Source organism: Elaeis guineensis, chromosome 8 (assembly GCF_000442705.2).
Source record: "Elaeis guineensis isolate ETL-2024a chromosome 8, EG11, whole genome shotgun sequence".
NCBI lineage: Eukaryota > Viridiplantae > Streptophyta > Magnoliopsida > Arecales > Arecaceae > Elaeis > Elaeis guineensis.
The window spans coordinates 132,445,162-132,465,572 of NC_026000.2; the positions used below are offsets into that span (position 1 = coordinate 132,445,162).

Below are 20,411 nucleotides of genomic sequence, written 5' to 3' on the forward strand. Positions count from 1 at the left end.
AAGATGAGAAATTTTTATGTCTATCCTAAGGATGAACTTACTTGCCCCATACCATATCACAGTGGACTACTTGAGGAAGAGAATAACCATTCAGATTCCAAAACAAGGATCGTTTAATTTCTCTGACAAAGGAATGAATATTCTATTAAAATTATATTATCTATGCAAGCATGTAGAATGTTAAGAAAAATTGTGCAGGATACTTGACCAATGTTGTAGATACATAATAGAAGGAGATAAAAATAGAAAATATTTCTATAGTAAAAAATTTCCTAATATATTTCCAAAAATTTTTCATAATTACTTTCGAGTAGAAAGAGAATTTTTAATTAACATCTGATGCCAGATCAATCTCTAAAGCTCCTTATCAAATAGCTCTAGCTGAATTGAAGAAACTGAAGAAACAACTCCAAAAACTTCTTGATAAGACTTTACAGGCATAGTATCTCCAATACTTTTTGTTAAAAAGAAAGATAGAAATATAAAATTATGCATTGACTACAAGAGTTGAATAAGTTGTCAATTCAGAATAAATATCATCTGCCAAAGATAGACGATCTTTTTGATCAGCTTCAAAATGCCCAAATAGTTTTAAAAATTGATTTTCAATCCGAATATCACCAACTAAAAATCAAGATTGACGATATACCCAAGATACGGATACTACGAATTTTTTATATTATCATTTAAATTAACAAATACTCCCCAATCTTTATAAACATGATGAACAAAGTATTTAGATCTTATTTGGATCAATGTGTAATAATATTCATAGATGATATTCTGATATACTTCAAGAATCAAAATGATTGTAAAAGACATTTGAGAATAATGCCGCAAACATTAAAAGAGCAAAAATTATATACAAAATTAAAAAATATCAATATTGACTTGAGAGTATCTAGTTCTCGAACACATAATCTCCAAAGAAAATATATCTATGGACTCAACAAAGATAGAGACAATTGTAAACTTGAAACAACCTATCAGTATAACAAAAATCCATAATTTTCTTGAATTAGCTGAAGATGTATAGAGGAATTCTCTTGTATAATAGTACCTCTAATCCAACTGACGTATAAAAAACCAAATTTGAATGGACAGAGAAATATGAGAAAAACTTTCAAAAATTTAAAAAATGATTAATATCAATTTCTATCTTTGCCCTATCATCGGAGGGTGAAGATTTTATTATCGATAGTGATGCTTCCAAAAAGAAGAGAAATAACTCTTACAACATATCATCAAAATTTATTCTTGGACACATCTTTTTTTGAAGAAAGATGAAGACTACTATTCTTCGACACTCCACTGAACACCGATTGACCATAAACATCAACACATCAAAGCCAGGCAAACTTCCTACTTTTTGCTGTCCATTGATCGGATCAAGTCAACAACTCGCGAGCTGGAAGGGGAAACAACATTGTCAAAAGTCTCATACACAACTGAAAGAAAGCAAAATGCAACAAGACAATCACTGGATCAAGGTACCGTCACGAGTCCGGTACCGCGTAATGCAAAAGTATGGAAGACATTACCTGTAGCCCCATTCATTGTCGTACCAAGCCACCAGCTTGACGAAGTGATCATTCAGAGCGATTCCAGCCTTGGCATCGAAAATGCTTGACCTGCATCAATTGAAACAGAACACTTAAAATAACAATTTTCAAATGCTCTAATCCATTCATCAATCAAAATGCAAGAAACTTGATCAACCACACCAATTGTTTCCTATCAAGATTTGAACAATGTTAATACCTGCTGTCACCAATAAAGTCGGTGGACACCAAGTCGTCTTCAGTATAACCCAAGATTCCCTTGAGCCTTCCCTCAGACTCTTCCCTGTGGCGCACAAAATGAAACAAGTAAATACAGTCCGTCATCTGCTTTGGCTTTGGTTAGAGGATGCTCGTAGAAACCCGGGTATCACCAAGAAGAAGATAGCATATATTCTGACATTTACCAGCATTAAAGAACAAATACAGCCTCCAATGCAACAGGATGAAAAGCATATACCACTTTGCTTTACATATAAATTGCATCAACTACAATGGACAGGACATTAGGACCAAGCACCTAATGAACTTGAAGAAAGGTAGTAGATTTTCTTAAAATAGAACAATAAATAATCTTGCCAAAATTTATTTACTATAAGACTTACTTGATAGCAGCCTTAATATCGGCATATGTGGCTGATTTCTCGATCCTGACAGTGAGATCGACAACAGACACATCCACGGTTGGAACACGGAAAGACATTCCAGTCAACTTTCCATTCAAGGCAGGAAGCACTTTGCCAACAGCCTGTGTGAACAACAAAACAGCAATATTGGAATTATATTTAGAAGTCAATTTATTCATATTTAACATTATTTACTTGTGGTGTATAAGGATGATCGTGTAAGGACATATGGCTCATACGAGCCTCCAGTTAAAAAACACACCTAATATTCTATTAAAATTTATTCCTTCTGAATAAAGAACGCTCACTCTGTCTCGAGGTGAAGGGGAAACACTAAGAAACAAATCAACTAAAAGCAAATATGCATCCTTAAATTCAACATGACAACAAAAAAAAAAAAAAAAAGAAGCCCAAAGCTTTCTTCAGTTAAAAGGTTAACAGGTGCTCAACCCCCGATCAAACAAACAAGGCACCCTGAATGAAGTTTACGGTCAACCCAATAATAAGATCTTTTATATCCTCAAACCCAAGTTAAAACATCCAATTATTCTGCCAAATTAACTAGCACAATCAAAATACATAATCCCGCAGGGGGTGGGGTGTGGAAGGAAACAACCTTAAGCAATAAGAAAATATGATCACCAAGAAAATTAAGTCACACCAAGCTTTATTAATTCCAAAATATTTGCTTAAGAAACCCAAATTTTATTATTGTAAATGAGAGAAAAGAATAAAAACACTAAAATCTGAACATTGGTATGCATTGACATTCTCCACATCCCAGGTATTTCCATCATCCCTAAATAAGAAAGATGAAAATAAAACAAAAATCTCCTCTAAGAGAAGATACAAATTGCATGAAGTAAAAAGCAGTTATTGATCAAAAGAAGTGATTGAATGAATCGATGTTAGGGAAATACCTTGGCAGCACCAGTGCTGCTAGGAATGATGTTAAAGCTGGCAGCTCGTCCACCCCTCCAGTCCTTGCTGGATGGCCCATCAACAGTCTTCTGAGTAGCTGAAGCACAGAAGATGGACTCGTATCAAATTACAGCCATTGAAATAATTGCAACCCATTAAAAAATCAAGCATATATTTCCAGCAATATATACCAGTGATGGAATGCACTGTGCTCATCAAACCCTCAATGATGCCAAATTTATCATTGATGACCTATCACAATTCAACATCCAACATAATCAGCCATTTGTCATTGCATACTATGAGTTGATGACAAAAACATAAAACCATAAAGGCAGAACAATACCTTGGCCAGAACAGCTAGACAGTTTGTGGTGCAGCTAGCATTGGAGACGATATCAATGTCAGACTTGTATTCATGCTCGTTCACACCCACCACAAACATAGGAACATCTTTGCTAGCAGCAGAGATGATGACCTTCTTGGCACCACCCTGATGTTTAACAAGATTTGTCCAACAAGAAAGATCAGCTGAATCTAATGCTTTTCATTATGAAATCATTAAGAAAAAGCATAAACACAAACCAAAAAAAAATGTACTCTTGACTTTTTTCCCTCTTGAACATGAAGCAGAAAGAATAAAAATCTAGGCACAAGAAATATTCATATGTTGAAAAGCAAATGCTGCCAGGCTCCAAAAATGCATTTTTCTTTTGTATGGTGTTTATGGGTTGTCAAAACTGCATTTTGACGAGTCCGGTCATACTCAGAAAAAATATTAACAAATATTGACAAAAACAGTAAAATCACAACTAGGATCTCAACTAAACAAAAATGCAGAGAGCTGCTCATTGAAAACACAAACCATAAACGCAGAAATATTCATATGTTGAAAAGCAAATGCTGCCAGGCTCCAAAAATGCATTTTTCTTTTGTATGGTGTTTATGGGTTGTCAAAACTGCATTTTGACGAGTCCGGTCATACTCAGAAAAAATATTTAACAAAATCTTGACAATAAACAGTAAAATTCACAACCTAGGATCTCAACTAAACACCAAAACCTTGCAGAGAGCTGCTCATAGACAAACACAAACCCATAAACGCCATATTAAACAGCTAGATGTTATATATCTGGATACTATTAGAACATGCAGAAGAAAATCAACCATCGAGGGAAAGATCTTAACATACAAGAACAATCAAACCTATTTTGGTCTATTGCTAGCATAGTCAAATAATATAACCCAACTAGATAAAACTGATTCAAATGATAAGAGTACCTTCAGGTGAGCAGAAGCCTTCTCCTTGTCAGTAAAGACACCAGTAGACTCCACAACATACTCTGCACCAGTTTCACCCCATGGGATCTCCTCAGGGTTCCTACAGAAAAGCAGCAGTTACAGCTACTCCTATTGCCAGACCAAATCAACAATGAACATACAAATAGATTTATTTAAAAAAAAAAAATCATCAGAAAGGGCAGTAGAGATCAGCCGACCTAATGCCAAAGACAGTGACTTGCTTCTCGCCAAAGAGAAGGGTCTTCGAGTCCTTGACCTTGATATCGTGGTGCTTCCACTTCCCATGCACGGTATCATACTTAAACATGTACGTCTGTAGTTCATGATCCAAAAAAACACACACCAAAAAAAAAAAAAAAAAGTTTCATTAGATACAAAATTAGATGCTGCAACACCAACACACACGGTTTATGTGCGCGCGCGCGCGTGTGCTTTTCTTTTTCTCTTTTCTTTTTGTTGGTGTTTTTTGGGCGGCGATCGACAGAATTTTTTTGATCGACTTTTTTTGTTAAATAAATTAGAAGCCTCCGTGAAACACTAAAATCTAAACCGAGCACGATCGGATCAGTGAAAAATCCGAGCTAAAGCTCATGCATCACGATCTCCTACATAAAATCGTGCGGATAGACAGAATTATTACATAACTATGTCAATTATGATAAAAATTCCACACATCAGATCATCAGATCCGTAGATCAGTAAATTTACAGCAAGGATTTCGCTTAATACCATGTAGTCAGTGCTGATAAACGGATCATTGACGGCCACCAACTCAATATCACTGCTCTGGAGCGCGACCCTGGCGACCAAACGCCCGATCCTTCCAAAACCTAACACCACCAACCAAACCAGACCACAAGAAATCAAAACTAAAACCTCAAAAAGATCCATCAGAACTGATCATGAAGATCAAAACCCTAAATCCAGACAAAAACAAGAAAAAAAGGGCCAGGAACCAACCATTGATGCCAATCTTGATCTTCTTCTCACCTGCTGCTCAAAAAATTCACAAAAATAAGAAAAAATCACCAAAAATCAGAAAGCAACGATCGAAGAGCAAAGATCAATGTAGAAGAATGATGAGACGAGAAATTGAAGGGTTTACCCATCATGGTCGGATATCAGAGAGAGAGAGAGAGAGACGCTGAGAAGAGAGAGTGTATGAGAGACAACGGGGAGAGAGACGCAGAGGAAATGGCGGGGTTTGACCCGCTAATTTAAAGGAGGACAAAAAGGTGGACAAGGAGGCCGAGCGTCCCTAGAAGCTAACCGAATACCGCCGGTACGGACCTGACTGTTCTGGTTCTGATATACCTCAGTCATTGGTACTAAACGGTGGTCTACTAACATGGATCATTTCCATTGATAATATTTGAATTAATTGACCAATAAGAAAGAGGAACACAGTAACAGTGGCGTTCCGGCGGCGCAGGAAATGGGTAAACCGCCGCCGGTGCCACGTCACCGTGAAGGGGGGCGTGATCGGTGACGCCGCTTCACGCAAGAGGTGACGTTGAGGTGGGGCCAGGGAAGAAGAATGCCACTGGAGTTTGGGTTGAATTACGGGATATGCCACTGATTCCCGCGTTCCGGGGGGGTATCTTCCGTTTCCGGCGGCTTCTTTCTGGGGTGAGAAGGTGGGTTCGGTTTGGAGCCTGAAATCTCTGACCGGCCGCCGCTCAAGGGTTTCGGTCTCAATCTGGATGCGCCGCCGATGACCAAAATGCCCACAGCGTGACGTGGGATGAAGCAATAAGAGGATCTTTGAAAGATGCATTGGGTCAATTAGAGACAAAATGAGAAAGTGGGTCCAGCCCAGCCAACATGTTTGAAGCCCTACTTTGAACTCTGACCATCTTGGCTTACCCTTGGCTTGATCATGTTAAAGTCTTTATTTGCTTGTGTTTCAGTTTCTTTTGATGGCCTTAGTTGTGGTTAAAAAGATTAATACTTGACATATGTGGTACATATTGGTTGTTATAAAACAAATGTCATAGATGGTTGTGGTCCCATCAATGAGTAAATTACTTGGGATTTAAGACCTAATAACTTGGTATTATTTTAGTTTTTTATGAAATAGTAAATGCACTTATAGCCCTAAATTGGCTGATTTCAATTCTATTTCTATTGAAGTATTCATTAAAAAATATAGCATAAGTTACTTTGTATATAGAAAGCCTTATTTCTAATAATTATGAAAATTTTATCAAACTCCTATTTACTCTGGTCTAAATAAAATTAAGCTTATATTTTGCACTACTTGCAAACAATACGTGCTTTGTATCCTTTAGTGCAGTATTAGAATTTCTTTATATTTTTCACAACTTCAACATATACCTATCATTTTTTTTGCTCTATCATCAAAAGTTTTATATTTTTAAGATTTGTTGAAAACCACCTTATTCCTCTTTTTATATCACTTGTTTTAAATAAAGCACTGTGTACAAAAAGCAAAACCTATGAAAACACTTTTTTTTTTAATATAGTCGAGGAAAGACCCACATGATTAAAGTATTAGGACCAAATGCTTAAACATATCTCTCGAGCTTTAAAAAGATGTAAGGATTTAGTTATGTATATAATGACTATTGTTGGTATGGTTCCTGCTCAAATGAGAGCTATCTTTTTAAAACAAAATAAGAAAAGGGGAGCATCACTGTAATTTTTTTGCAGTAAAAATCAAGATATGGAAGAAAGAAAAAAATTTGGTGCTATTTTATCGAATAATCGGATGATTGATCGTATTCCGATTTTGATGAAATTTCAAGTTTTTATTTTCAACATCAAAATCTATAAATTGAATAGTTTTGATCTTTCAAAAATCTTCTCTATTAATAATTCCAAATATCCACATATAGTGAGATTGATCCTCTATTTTTTTATTGTTGAAATACATCTTATTGGTGATAAATATTTTTATTATAGAAGTTAAAATTTAATTTTTATAATATATTTATGTAGCCTCTAATTGATCTAGAGAAGATCTATTGTAATGCTATTATTTTAAATAGTTAAAGATTTTTGATTGGACTAGATCCCGTGGTGTTTTTTAGGATCTTCTATATTAGAATTATGGTGCCTCTTATTTATGAGTTGTTTAATTATTTTACTTATTAATTATCTAAATAAATTATGAAAATTATTATTTCTTAATGAGTCATGGTGATATTCCATTTATTACATAAAGAGGAAAAGAAGTTTTGATATTATTATTTTTTAATTGCAAAATTTTTCCAACAACTATTTTCTATTATAATGAAAATCATGGACATTATTTGCCCATTTAAGTCATAAATTTGAATTTATATATGGTAATAAAATAATCAATGTTAGAAAAGATGTACACAGTCGTATACCAAAAAAAATAATGGAAAAATGAGAATATCATGTGATTGTGCTTCTATTAAACAAATAAAAATTGCCTTTTAACTAACATGAAAATTTGGTTTAAAAATATTTATCTATTTATTTGAATAGTAAAATTACCAAATTTGTATGGTTATTTACATCGTCTGAACATCATGGTAAATGGACAATGGCTAGGTAACAATCATTACTTAAAAGTCATTTGTATATCTATGCACATAGTATAAATAGGATACTACTAAAATTGTTATATTATGTTTTATTTGAGAATTTGCTCTTTTAAGAGACGAGCAATTATTCCTACTTGTAAGCCTTCTGTATTAATTATTTCAAATATCCACACATAGTGAGATCGATCCTCTATTTTTGTTTATTGTTGAAATACATCTTATTGATGATAAATATTTTTATTATGGAAGCCATAATTCAATCTTTATAATATATTTATGTAGCCTCTAATTGATCTAGAGAAGATCTATTGTAATGCTATTATTTTAAATAGTTAAAGACTTTTGATTGAACTAGATACTGTGGTTTTTCCTTCACATCGAAGGATCTTCTATATTAGAATTATGGTGTCTCTTATTTATGAGTTATTTGATTATTTTTCTTATTAATTATTTAAAAAATTATAAAAATTATTTTTTCTTGATGAGTCATGGTGATATTCCATTTATTACACAAAGAGGAAAAGAAGTTTTGATATTATTGTTTCTTCATTGCAAAATTTTTCCAACAACTATCTATTATAATGAAAATCATGGATATTATTTGCCCATTTAAGTCATAAATTTGAATTTATATATGGTAATAAAACAATCAATGTTAGAAAAGATGTACACAGTCGTATACCAAAAATAATAATGGAAAAATGAGAATATCATTTGATTGTGCTACTATTAAATAAATAAAAACTGTCTTTTAACTAACATGAAAATTTATTTTAAAAATATTTATCTATTTATTTGAATAGTAAAATTATCAAATTTGTATGGCCATTTACATCATCTGACATCATGGTAAATGGATAATGGCTAGGTAACAATCATTACTTAAAACTCATTTGTATATCTATGTACATAGTATAAATAGGATGCTACTAAAATTATTATATTATGTTTTATTTGAGAATTTACTCTTTTAAAGAGACGAGCAATTATTCCTGCTTGTATAAATTTATTATTCTTAATAAAATAACATCAGTGTTACTTGTCCTTGACATTGTGATTACATATTTTTGGTTATCATAAATTATAACTCTAAAAAATAATACTAATTATCCAAACTTTAATCTTTAAATCATACGATTATCTATTATTATCTTTTTAATAATATATTAAATATTTAAATAAATTTTTTGAATTAATAATATTATATTTTATTAATATATTTATTATTTAGAATTAATATGGTATCATTCACTAACAAATAACACATTTTTTACTTAACTAATGACCATAAGGTGATGATAAACATAATTGTTAATGTTAGGTAATTTTAAAACTTACTACTAATCATAAATTAATGATTCATAGTTCTAATTGAACTTAATTAAAATTATATATTATTAAATAATTAAATTTAATAATTGGTCATTATCAGGTTAACTTAATTGAGAAAATATGATTAATATTATTGGTTAGAGGAAGTAAATATTTAGTCATTGTAACACTTATACTTAATTTATTAGTAGTTTTCATATACTAATTAATAATAAGTTTCATATTATAAATTTGTGTCGTGTAATAGAGACTTCAAAATTTTAAGATGGTAGATATGTGGCTAGGGATCCTCCCGTCATTCTCTCCTTTCCTTTATCTTTGCACCAAAAATAGAAAATAATTGACGACTGTCATGAAACTGTTGGGTACGTATTCTGACCATTTCTTGAGGAACTAAAATTTGGCTCATGCACCCCCTGTGTCTGTATATAAAGGTTGATGGAGATGAGAGCAGGAACGAAAAAAGGACAAGGCTTCTTTTCTCTGCATATTGGCTGTTCTCCCCTATCCATAATCACCTGTAGCTCCAATGGCTTCTTCCACCATGAGCAGATGGTTGAAGCCTGAGGTAATCAGTGTTATCCATCACCAAGCATTTGTTCTTTTGTCTGAACTAGATTACTTTTAGCTGTCTCCTATATTAATATCATTTCTATTTTTCTTGCAATTATTTACAACATGTTGGAGCTTGCCCGTTCTATCAAAACTATTCTTTCATGTATGTACTACTCTGGTATTTCTTCACTGGGAGGTCCTCAGATGCATTTGGTAGATAATTCTCTTGGGCCATGTCATGAACCATGGCACTCTAAACCTTAGAGTTCCCATTAATATCGATCTATTAGTCAAACTCTTTATTATGACCCGCAGCGAGTTGAGGCATGCACATGCCTTTTGGATCACACAATCATGTTATACCTTTCTATATATAAACACAAGTGAAGGGTCGCTTAATGCGGTTTGACAATCATAAAAATCCTATTTTTTTATAATATTGATATTTAAATTAGCAACTGTTTTCCTCTCTTGTCTTAGGTCTTATTTGGCTAAGGTTTTAGAGTGCCAGAAAACATTTTCTGATTCTCAAAAGTACTTTGGGATGATATAGTAATGTTAGATAAAAAAACAGAAAACTGTTTTATTTTGTTGAAAAACTGAAAAAAGCTAAGCTCTATTTTAAAGTTTTTCCAAAAATACTTTCTGACTAATATGAAAAACTATTTTGATTTAAATGAGATTTTTTTAATAATAAAAATATTCACTAACAAATTTCATAATTATATCATATTATTATATTATAAATATAATATAATATAATAATAAATTAATATTATGATATTTATAAATATATAATATAATCTATTATAGTATTATTATATTATTAAAATATAATATGATATAATAATATTTATTAATAATATGATATTATTATATTATAATATAATATAATTTATTATATATATTATATTATATATTATATCATAATCATAATAATATTATATTATATATATATTATATTATATTATATTCTGTGATAATAATATTATATAATAAAATAATATTTTAAAATTAATAATATTTATGCTACAGACATATAGTATAATCTATTATATTATAATTTATTATTAGATTAGATTATAATCCATTATTTTAAGTTCATTATATATTACATCATAATTATAATAATATTATATTATAGTGTATATTATATTATATTAAATTATACGATAATAATATTACATAATAAAATAATATTTTAAAATATAATAATATTTATGTTATATACATATAATATAATCTATTATAGTATTATTATATTATAATAATACAATATAATATAATAATATTTTAATAATAATATGATATTATTATATTATATTATAATCTATTATTACATTAGATTATAACTAATATATGATATTATATTATAAATTATATTATAATTATAATCATATGATATTGTATTATAATATTATGTTATATTATATGATAATGATAGTATATAGTATAATAATATTTTAATATATATATTATATTATATTATTCTCTACGATACAATACTATGCAATATCTTTTATTATCACTTTATCATACCAAAAGTATATATTTTTTTTAATTTTAGTTATGAAACATATATTAAAATTTCAAAGCACATTATAAATATGGTTACCAAATATCAAATAGTTTTTTGTAAAAGTTCTATTTCCAAAAATTCTACTTCTCAAAAACTCTATTTCTAAAGGCTCCAAAAGCTCTATTGCCAATAGCAATCCCAAACAAGACCTTAATTTAGTACTATACAATGAAAAAATATATTAGCGTAGCATTCACACCTTTAGGTGACCAACCACATCATGTACATATGTTTCAGCCATGCCATTATGACATACTACATTTTTTTTTCAGCTATAAATGACATTCTGTATTGTTACCTAATCTTTCATCCTCAAGTTTCACCACATAGGACTCACAAACCAAGACTTGGTTTTATGTTTCTATGCTTGGAATTCACTTTTAAAAGCAGTGCTGGTTGATCTGATGTTTACATTATTCATCACCTCATGATATAAATGTGTGCATGCCCATGTTTATGTGCATGTGCAGACATAAGTGCAAGTGTGTTTGTATGTGCATGCCTATGTGTGGGGACACACATGCAGAAAAATAGACAAATCCATTGGTGTTGGATAATTCTACTAACAATGAAACTTCAAAGGTTTTGAAATCTCACCAACTTCATATTTGTCTTCAGCAATGCTAATATAACCAAAAAGGGTGTAAAATGATTAGAATACCTAATATTCTATGCATGCTAAATAGAAGTGTCATGAGTCTAATCATTTTTCTACTCGAAGGATGAGGTCTCATGTTGTTCTCATATTGGAATCTGTAGGTATATCCACTCTTGGCTGCGGTTGGTGTTGCTGTTGGTATGTGTGGCATGCAGTTGGTACGTAACATCACCACCAACCCTGAAGTGAGGTATGCCTTTGCTCTTAATATTTGTTTCGAGCCCCTAGATTAGCATCTATTCTAATGGATGAAGTGAGCAGCATGGATTCAGTATCCAAGTCTTGATACCTTACCTACTTCAATAAAAATGCACTTGCTCGTTTCTACTGTAATGGCTTCCTTTATGATTCATACGTTGTACTTCCCGAAGGCACAATAGTTTAAATCTTAATTATCTCATTCCTTTGTTTTAACAATGTCCTTTTCTTTCAAATTTAGCTGATGTCCATTGCCATAGGTTATGAGATTCCAAGAATCTCTCCTGGTTAACATTAATTTATTTTGCTCCGAGTTTTCTGATAGAAGTTTGTTGAGGTTATTGGGAAGTGGAGAAGAGATTTTAGAAGGGAAATTGTTTATATGAGTTTGAGGGCATTTTGATACAGTACCATGATTTTGTAAGGCCTGAAAGCAATTTGAGCTGTTAGATCCAAAAAAATGTCATTACCTTTGGATAAAGGAATCCAGGTATCTTGAATCGTAACTTCTTTCTGGTTGAATTCGCCTTTGCAACGACACTGATTGAATATATAAGTTGTTTATATGCCTATTAGAAAACTTGGGAGTGCATTGTTGGCTTGCATAACTATGTATATTTTAGATGAAGGAATTGGCCAATGACTTTTCATTCACTTTGACATTGCCAAGACTGTATTTAACACATGTTTTTTAACTAGGTATCTGAGACATTGCTAAATTAAGTGGTTGCTTGGTTTTCATATCTAACTTGACTATGTTAGGTCTGTTCTATCATAGTCCTGGCTGGTAGATGAGAGCAAGGGAATAACTTCTATAGCTTGTGAATTTTAATACTTCTGATGTTTCTAACAAAATCAATTGCTTTCTTGTATTTTTGGAGAATAATGAAGGTAAAAGAACATATAATAGAAATAACAATCCTATATTAATTTTGTTGACAGGGTTACCAAACAAAATAGAGCTGCAGGAGTGCTTGATAATTTTGCAGAGGGAGAGAAATATGCAAAGCATGGCCTCCGAAAATTTCTCCGCAACAAAGCCCCTGAGATCATGCCCTCTGTAAACAAGTTCTTTTCAAGTCCAAACTGAGAGACCATTTTGGAAAGCTTACAAATAAAAATTTTTAATTTAATGATGTTGTTGCATTGGAGTAGAACTTATTTTCTCAATAGGGCAATTATGCCTGCAACAGGAGTACATCTGTTATGATCTATATAACATTTGTTGAGTAAAGTTGTCATTGAAGTTATCTCTTTTTTGGATCGATATATAATTAACTTTAAGTATTTACTTGTCCCCATTCATTGCTTGTGGTTACAATTTGTCTAAGATTTAGATCTTGTTAAAATTTATTTTTATTTGGTCACATATAACATGGAAAAATCATGATTTCTACCACAACATAGGTGTAAGCTTGGTGGGTGTTAGTTTTCATTATCGTGATTCTTATAATTTTGTTTGAATCACTAATACCTATTTTTGGACCGCATTTGAGATTTCAGCGGTTATTCTATGTTGACTTATTGCAATTTGTTTGATTTGGCTAGGCTTGACCTAGGAAGATTTCCAACTTGGTGGATTGATGATTTTATGTGATACCTTAAGCAGCCATTTTACCATCAACAAAATAACATATATGTCTAGGAGAAGAACCCTCAATAATGAAGGATGTAGTTTAAGTTCTCACATAGGGCAATAATCATAGGCATGTAAAACTATTGCTTGTTCAAATCTACCACAACCTTAAGCAATTCAGATATCTTCCTAATTTTTGTACTTTATACATTTGGTTTTAATGTGCTTTGTTGTATGCGATGTTGGAGACTTGATTTCAAAATCGAATTAAGCTAATGGAGTTTCAGTTTTGACGGTTTTACTCCAGTTTTGGTCTTTCAATCATAAAAATTCAGAAAAAATTAGGAAAAAATGAACAAATTAATATGTACAGATAAGAAGCCAAGAAAAATTATGATGTAATATTTAGAATATTTTGGCATGACCTGAGATTACATGAAGTGCTAAGATGTTGGCCAGTGCCTTTCCATTGAATCATAGTTTTTCTCTAAACTTCCAACTATAGCTCTTGTATCTGGCATCGATGGTTAAGACTGAAATTGGCCATAACATTATGTACCTTCATGTATCATAATAAAGTTCCTGGCACTATCCATTATCAAAACTCGATCTTTTAGTCCAAATTAATGCTATTAAACCTGCAACTTCTATTTGCATTACTATGAATTGTATCTGCAATGAATGCTCATGTGAACATAAAAATTGTGATAGAAAATAAAATGTTCTTCGTAAGATATAACTAATCCAATCAAATTTTTTTTAAGCATTGTCCTGTATCACCTTTTATCATGTTCTTTGATCATCCTCTCTTGTTTTTCCATATCAGCTGTTGTATATCCTGGTATGTGTGCTCCAGTGTTTAGTCATTTGGCTACTATAATGTGAGTCTTTCATCACCCTTTCTGCTGTCTTTCATGGTGGAATTATACTTCCAAGAAACCCTAAATGACTTCATAATCTGTTATGTCAATAAGTATATATTTTCATGATATCCTCCACATGTTTCAAGCGAATGCTGTATCATGATTACACCTTGACCTGTTGAAGAACTCCATTGCCAATTTGAGAAGGTTGATGATTCATCTCTAGGAAGAAACTCTGGAGAATCAAACTCTAAAATTCTTCCTGCATCATATGATTAGTATTTTGTTGACTGAAATATTTAAGAAAATTATTAGTTGATTAACTAGAAAATTTTTTTTTCTATAATTATTATTTCTAGGGATTAACCTTCATCAAGTACCAGAACCAGTAACTACCAATGACTGGTATTCAGTGTGCCACTATGATGACACTGCATTTACTGCTTTCTTCTCTCATGGTCTTCTGGATAAAATTATCAGTTGCAGTTTCTACTCAGCCTATAGCTTCATCTACCACAAGAATCTTCCCTTTCTATAGCAACACTCTCACCAGGCAAACCAGCTACCTTTGCACCACACTATAGTTTCTCCCCATCTTCTACAACTACACCATGAAAACTCATTTCCATTATATGATAAGTAGAAGTTGAGGAGAAAAGAAGACATCTTGAACGTGTGTTTATTTCTTCACAAACTTTTTAGCTACCTGGTGCTTCAAGTAGCCTCTGATCTGCCTTATTATCTCCTCAGACAATACTTACATAAGCCTATAAGTTGTCTGATATCAGTTGAACTATTTTTGGGTTGTGCACCTCTAGAACGAATAGAAATAGTATAATGCTTACATCCTAGATTTCTAAACCTGAATGTCGCTGCAAAGGATCCAAATTTATCCTCACATTTTTCTAAAAATGTGTTAGCTCTGGAGGTGTTGTGCTCACTTTAGATCTCAAATCATGAACCCCAATTGATGGATATCTACTCCATCAATTATTATCCTTCGTGCTGACGGCCCTACCACTCTGAAAATAGCTTAGATGAGTATAGATTTCTGACTCCCTGTCTAGACACCAACAATTACTTTCTTCTCTTTTGGAAAGGTGTAGTTGATTACTTTGAGAAACATAGGAAGCCTTGTTATGCCGAATATGGGGGTCATCTAGTGGTATTGTTTCATAGTTTTGCCAGTCTTCTTCTGGTCTGCAATTCTCTCCTACCAAAGGGGTCTCACTTGGTATGTTGAAAAACTGCAGTATTCTTTCTAGACAGGTCTTATGGACTCTCTTCATCGCAGAGACTCCATATAACCCAAGCCTGCAGTGCATTTAAATTCAGACCGTAGGTAGCAGCAAGTTGTGCTAGGCTTGAAAACCCCATTAAATTAGTCAGGGTCTTTGATAGAATGTATCTCACTATCTGAATACATGTTATTGGATAAAGCCTATTGGGATCAATACCATTCCTTGGCACTATCACTAAGATGATTAGTACAATGAAAAAGATAAGGTTGAGAAAGAAATTGATATGAAAACACAGCTATTCCATGGTGGCAGAATGGTGAAAGGTGGAATCAAACCTGAGTTGCATTGTACAAGTCAGCTTACATTAACAGCTTGCTTGTTTGACACCCTATCTCTTGAGCTTCCCATATATTTATCGACATTCTACTAGCTTTGCATGAGATCTTTCAGAGTTATATCACAAGACAAAAGATCATTTAAGCTATACAAAAGATGCGAGGAAGTTACATCATGGTAAGGTGGAGTCACATTGCCAAAGAGATACTCAAAGAAAGCATTAAAATTCAATAATTCGGGTGGTTGTTGTTGTTATAATTGCATGTGACATATTATAAGAGGATTAGGCCTCTTATAATGATTAAATCTTTTCATGCCCCTACAGTTCAGTTGAGACATTATTTCACAAGTTGGTCATCAGCAAGAAGTCTTCACATCTTAGAGGCATTTTGGATGAAAAATTAAATAAAATAATTAATTTTATAAATATATTGGGGGGGGGGGGTTTGCTATGGTGTGGATATTTTTTAGACCGTTCGATTTAAGATGAATGATTTTGATTTATCCATCAACAACTTATTTTAATTCATCATGTACGTGGTTGGTGCGGTAAATAATTCGAACTGCATGGGCATTTTCGCAACAAAGGAAATAACAAGTCTTGAATTTTGGAATGGGAGATGGGGTCCGGGGGAGGAGCAGGGTGCTGGCGCCCTGGTCCACAACAGCCTCAAAGGTCCTTGCAATCCATGCACCGCCACCACCTATGGAGACGAGAGAGGGAGAGGAGGAGGAGAGCCGCTCGGAGATTATAGGGCCATCGTTGCTTGAAGATCGTGGAAGATCACCGCTCGAGGGAGGAGGAGAACAGCACGAGGAGAGGGAGGAGGAGAGCCGCTTGGAGATTATGGGGCCGTTGTTGCTCAGAGATCGTGGGAGATCACTGCTCGAGGAGGAGGAGAATGGTACAAAGGGAGGAGGAGCATGGTGGTCGGTAGGAGGCGGCCGACGAGTGGACGATATGAGGAGACGGAGGAGGAGGAGAAGCAAATAGGGGAGGGGGCCGGTGAAGATCGACGTAGGGAGAGAAGATGGTGAGATAGGGATTTTTTTGTGACCTTTGATTTGAACTTCCCTAACTACCTATTTGTCGGATGGCATCTTAGCTGAAGTTGACTTGGTTGCAAAGTGAGTTTGGTGGCGGATTTTTACTATCAAAATGAGTCCGACAGTACACTAGTAATTGATAGATCTTATTCAGTATTTTGTAAGGGTATGTACATAAATATCAATTTGGAAAGATATTCATGCAAATTCTAGTACGTAGGAGGATATTTATGTAAAAATTTAAAATTTTTTTATTTTATATATATATCCTTTTGAATATATAAAATTACATGAATATCCTTACAAAATCACTATTTATATGTATACCCTTATAAATATTTATTTTTTATATATTTATCCATAAGGGATATTTCAATCATTTTAATTTGAAACTGCTAATTTTTTAATGATATTAAATGGTAATGGCATATATGCAAAAAGACAAAAACAAAGAAAAAAAAAAAAGGTATCAATGCAAAACAAGTATTTTACGAGGGTTCTAGTATCTTTATGTTTTATGTCAAATTAAAAATCCAGAATGTATTGATACAAGTTGAGGTTTTCAGCTATAATTTTGTTATCTTAGCTTTGGTTGGTGCTAACTTTATTTGAAAAACTTGCTTGGCAGTTATGCTGAAAGTCACTTCACCTTGAGCTTAATAGGTATTGGAGAACGATTGCCATCAAATAGTCTTATGTAGCCATCTATTTAAGCTCCCTAAGTGTTGCCAATAATGATTGCCATCATAAAGCCTTATGTAGCCATCTATTTACGATTTCTAAGGGCGATAATGCATCAGTATTGCTTTTTTGCCTTGGCATGGTATTTGAGGTAGGGACATTTTGGCCTATATTATCTGACACCCTTGAAACTAACAACATATAGAGCGACAGCAAAAAAGTAAGAAAATAAAAAGAGAGAGAGAGGAAAAAAAAAAAAAAAAAAGGCGGTGCAAGGGTAAAGTAATGTGAGAACATTTTATGATCCTATTTCAATTGAAGATATCTGAAGAATAAGAAATGGCCATTCATAGGTCTGGCAATGTGTTAGTACTCTATCACCAGGGATCATATGGCTGAAAATCCTCCAAGAACTTTCTTGATAATAATATCTTTCATGATAAAAAATAAAAAACTCAAACTCAAAAAAATTGGATGTCTTACTCGAAATATGCTGCCATAATTTAGCTGTCATGGACAAATCAGCCAAATTATTTATCAAAGGAACGATGTTTTGTATTTATATTTATATTTTTTTATTTAATAATTTTTTTTATTTTTTTATTTTTAAATGTAATATTATATAACGAATCAAAAATCTTACAAATCTAGATCATTGCATAAGATTACAAGTCATCTTTTGCCTACCATGCCAGCCTACCATGCCATGCGAGCACTCCAATCCATGCTTACAGTACGATAAAATTAATTTTAGACTTTGGGTTCAGATACAACCTCTTGCTCAACCAGACAATCTCAAACTGATATGTTAGATCAAATCAGTTGACTGTAGTTCTATCCTCCTGAGTCCAATAAAATTAGCCCAACTAAAAATTAATTTAATATACAATTCAAACAACATAATTGTATTCAAATCAAATAAGCAACAACGTAATTGTATTTGAATAGAATGAGACTAACATATATATCCTTTAAAAAAATAAAAAAATATCCTTTTCAATTGCCGCAGATAATTACTGGAACTTGACTCATGGGATTGTAGAAGGAAATTTTAAATAAATAAATAAACAAATAAATCTAAATCTTTTGACGCAAAAGACCCACAGAGATCCATCAAGGACCGCTCCATCCGGTAACTCCAAGATCCATCAACGACCGTTCCATTTGATGAACCAGTGACCGTGAACAGGGCAATAACAGCAAGGACAGGGAAACCAAGAATTTGGTGCCCCGCCGCCTCCGCTGCCCGCCGCAGCCGGCGCGGCCGAGCAATCCGGATTCCCCCGTCCAGAAACCGGACCGCAATCCCCGGCCACCATCTTCTCCACATCTCGAACGGACGGCCGCGGATCCTCTCGACCGGCGCTCGCCGCCGCGACCGCCGCCGCTGCTGGCAGCGGCCCACCTTGACCCTGGGCAAGCCTTTTCCCCGGATCTCCAGCGGACGGCGTCGGATCACCACCACCGGCATTCGCCACTGCGACGGCAAGCTCCTTCTCCGTATCCCGAGCGGACGGTCTCGGATCCCTCCTCTCCTCCGCCCGACGGATCGCGATCATCTTCCGCACCGCCTCGAGCCTCGAATCCAAGATCCCTCGCAGCGCTATCAGCTTGTCCTCGTCGTCAGGAAAGGGGATGCGGAGGCGGTCGGTCTCCTTCGGCGCCTTCGACGCGGCCGCTTTGGCGGCGTCTTTCTTCTCGACGGCACCGGGGTTGGGGTTGTCGAGGGTGATCTGGTTCTTGGGGAGCTTCTTGTGGGCGGGGGTTTCGAAGTAGCGGTGGAAGGCGTCTTCGATCTTGGATCGGTCGGGCGGCCATGTGGTGGGTTCGGCGCCGTCGGAGGGGTAGGAGACGAGGGCGAGCTCGACGTCGCAGAGAGTGGCGAGCTCGTACGCCTTCTTGCAGAGGCCCTTCGTCCGATTCTTGATGGATAGGCGGAGGGATTTATCGCTTCGACCGTCGCCTCGGGGAGGAGCCATCTCCGTCCGCGAGCTTTATTTCGAAGGAAAGAGGGGAAGGAACGAGGGAAGCAGGAAGAGAAACGAGTGAAGAGCGGTCTTTTCCCCCGGGTATTTATAGGCTCTTCAAGTGTACTTCGAATAGAACTATAATTGCCCGCACCCGCTTCTTTTCTACCTTTCCCGATAGCCCTGCGCTTCGCGGCAGATAAGGGTGAAACAATAGAAAGAATATTTTAGATATTATATTTTTTTATTTATTAAAGAGCATATATAATATTATTTTATTTTAGAAATTTATATCGTGGCTGGTTCTTATCAGTTACGTAAATGCTAATTCAAATTAAAAATAAATACCACGTTGTTATAAATCTTATGATCCAAAATTAACATAGTTAATATAATATTTTTTATAGATTAAATTAAATCAATCATAATAAAAA

The 20,411-nt window shown here is 33.9% G+C and overlaps 3 protein-coding genes across 4 annotated transcripts; 1 reads left to right on the plus strand and 2 right to left on the minus strand.

Annotated features, from left to right (window-relative positions):
- Positions 1 to 1,142: 1,142 nt before the first annotated feature.
- LOC105034336 (glyceraldehyde-3-phosphate dehydrogenase, cytosolic) lies at positions 1,143 to 5,639 on the minus strand. Of its 2 annotated transcripts, none has more exons than XM_010909458.4 (12): positions 5,514 to 5,639; positions 5,369 to 5,401; positions 5,138 to 5,238; positions 4,606 to 4,721; positions 4,388 to 4,487; positions 3,453 to 3,599; positions 3,298 to 3,358; positions 3,106 to 3,203; positions 2,165 to 2,307; positions 1,762 to 1,845; positions 1,542 to 1,631; positions 1,143 to 1,408 (listed from the first exon to the last, which is right to left on the minus strand). In XM_010909458.4, exons 1-12 carry the CDS (start codon positions 5,518 to 5,520, stop codon positions 1,363 to 1,365), a joined length of 1,026 nt encoding a protein of 341 aa, XP_010907760.1. In that variant the 5' UTR covers positions 5,521 to 5,639; the 3' UTR covers positions 1,143 to 1,362. The 2 variants fall into 2 exon arrangements, with proteins under 2 accessions (XP_010907760.1, XP_073117644.1); XM_073261543.1 differs by having other exon boundaries at positions 5,369 to 5,398; positions 5,514 to 5,618.
- A 4,051-nt stretch (positions 5,640 to 9,690) lies between these two features.
- On the plus strand, positions 9,691 to 13,553 carry LOC105034337 (uncharacterized). Its single transcript, XM_010909460.3, has 3 exons — positions 9,691 to 9,844; positions 12,170 to 12,258; positions 13,209 to 13,553. The coding sequence occupies exons 1-3, from the start codon at positions 9,806 to 9,808 to the stop codon at positions 13,354 to 13,356; spliced, it is 276 nt and encodes a 91-aa protein (XP_010907762.2). The 5' UTR covers positions 9,691 to 9,805; the 3' UTR covers positions 13,357 to 13,553.
- Positions 13,554 to 18,968: 5,415 nt separating this feature from the next.
- LOC140859734 (uncharacterized) lies at positions 18,969 to 20,068 on the minus strand. Its single transcript, XM_073262163.1, has one exon. The coding sequence runs from the start codon at positions 19,987 to 19,989 to the stop codon at positions 19,159 to 19,161; it is 831 nt and encodes a 276-aa protein (XP_073118264.1). The 5' UTR covers positions 19,990 to 20,068; the 3' UTR covers positions 18,969 to 19,158.
- Positions 20,069 to 20,411: the final 343 nt, after the last annotated feature.

Excerpts from the sequence above, each read along its gene's own strand:
- LOC140859734 (XM_073262163.1), bottom strand. The coding sequence starts at position 19,989 with ATGGCTCCTCCCCGAGGCGACGGTCGAAGCGATAAATCCCTCCGCCTA.
- LOC105034337 (XM_010909460.3), top strand. The coding sequence starts at position 9,806 with ATGGCTTCTTCCACCATGAGCAGATGGTTGAAGCCTGAG. Across the intron at positions 9,845-12,169 it reads GCAGATGGTTGAAGCCTGAG|GTATATCCACTCTTGGCTGC; the intron begins GTAATCAGTGTT and ends TGGAATCTGTAG. Across the intron at positions 12,259-13,208 it reads ACCACCAACCCTGAAGTGAG|GGTTACCAAACAAAATAGAG; the intron begins GTATGCCTTTGC and ends TTTTGTTGACAG.
- LOC105034336 (XM_010909458.4), bottom strand. Across the intron at positions 3,600-4,387 it reads AGGCTTCTGCTCACCTGAAG|GGTGGTGCCAAGAAGGTCAT; the intron begins GTACTCTTATCA and ends GTTAAACATCAG. Across the intron at positions 3,359-3,452 it reads GTCTAGCTGTTCTGGCCAAG|GTCATCAATGATAAATTTGG; the intron begins GTATTGTTCTGC and ends GAATTGTGATAG.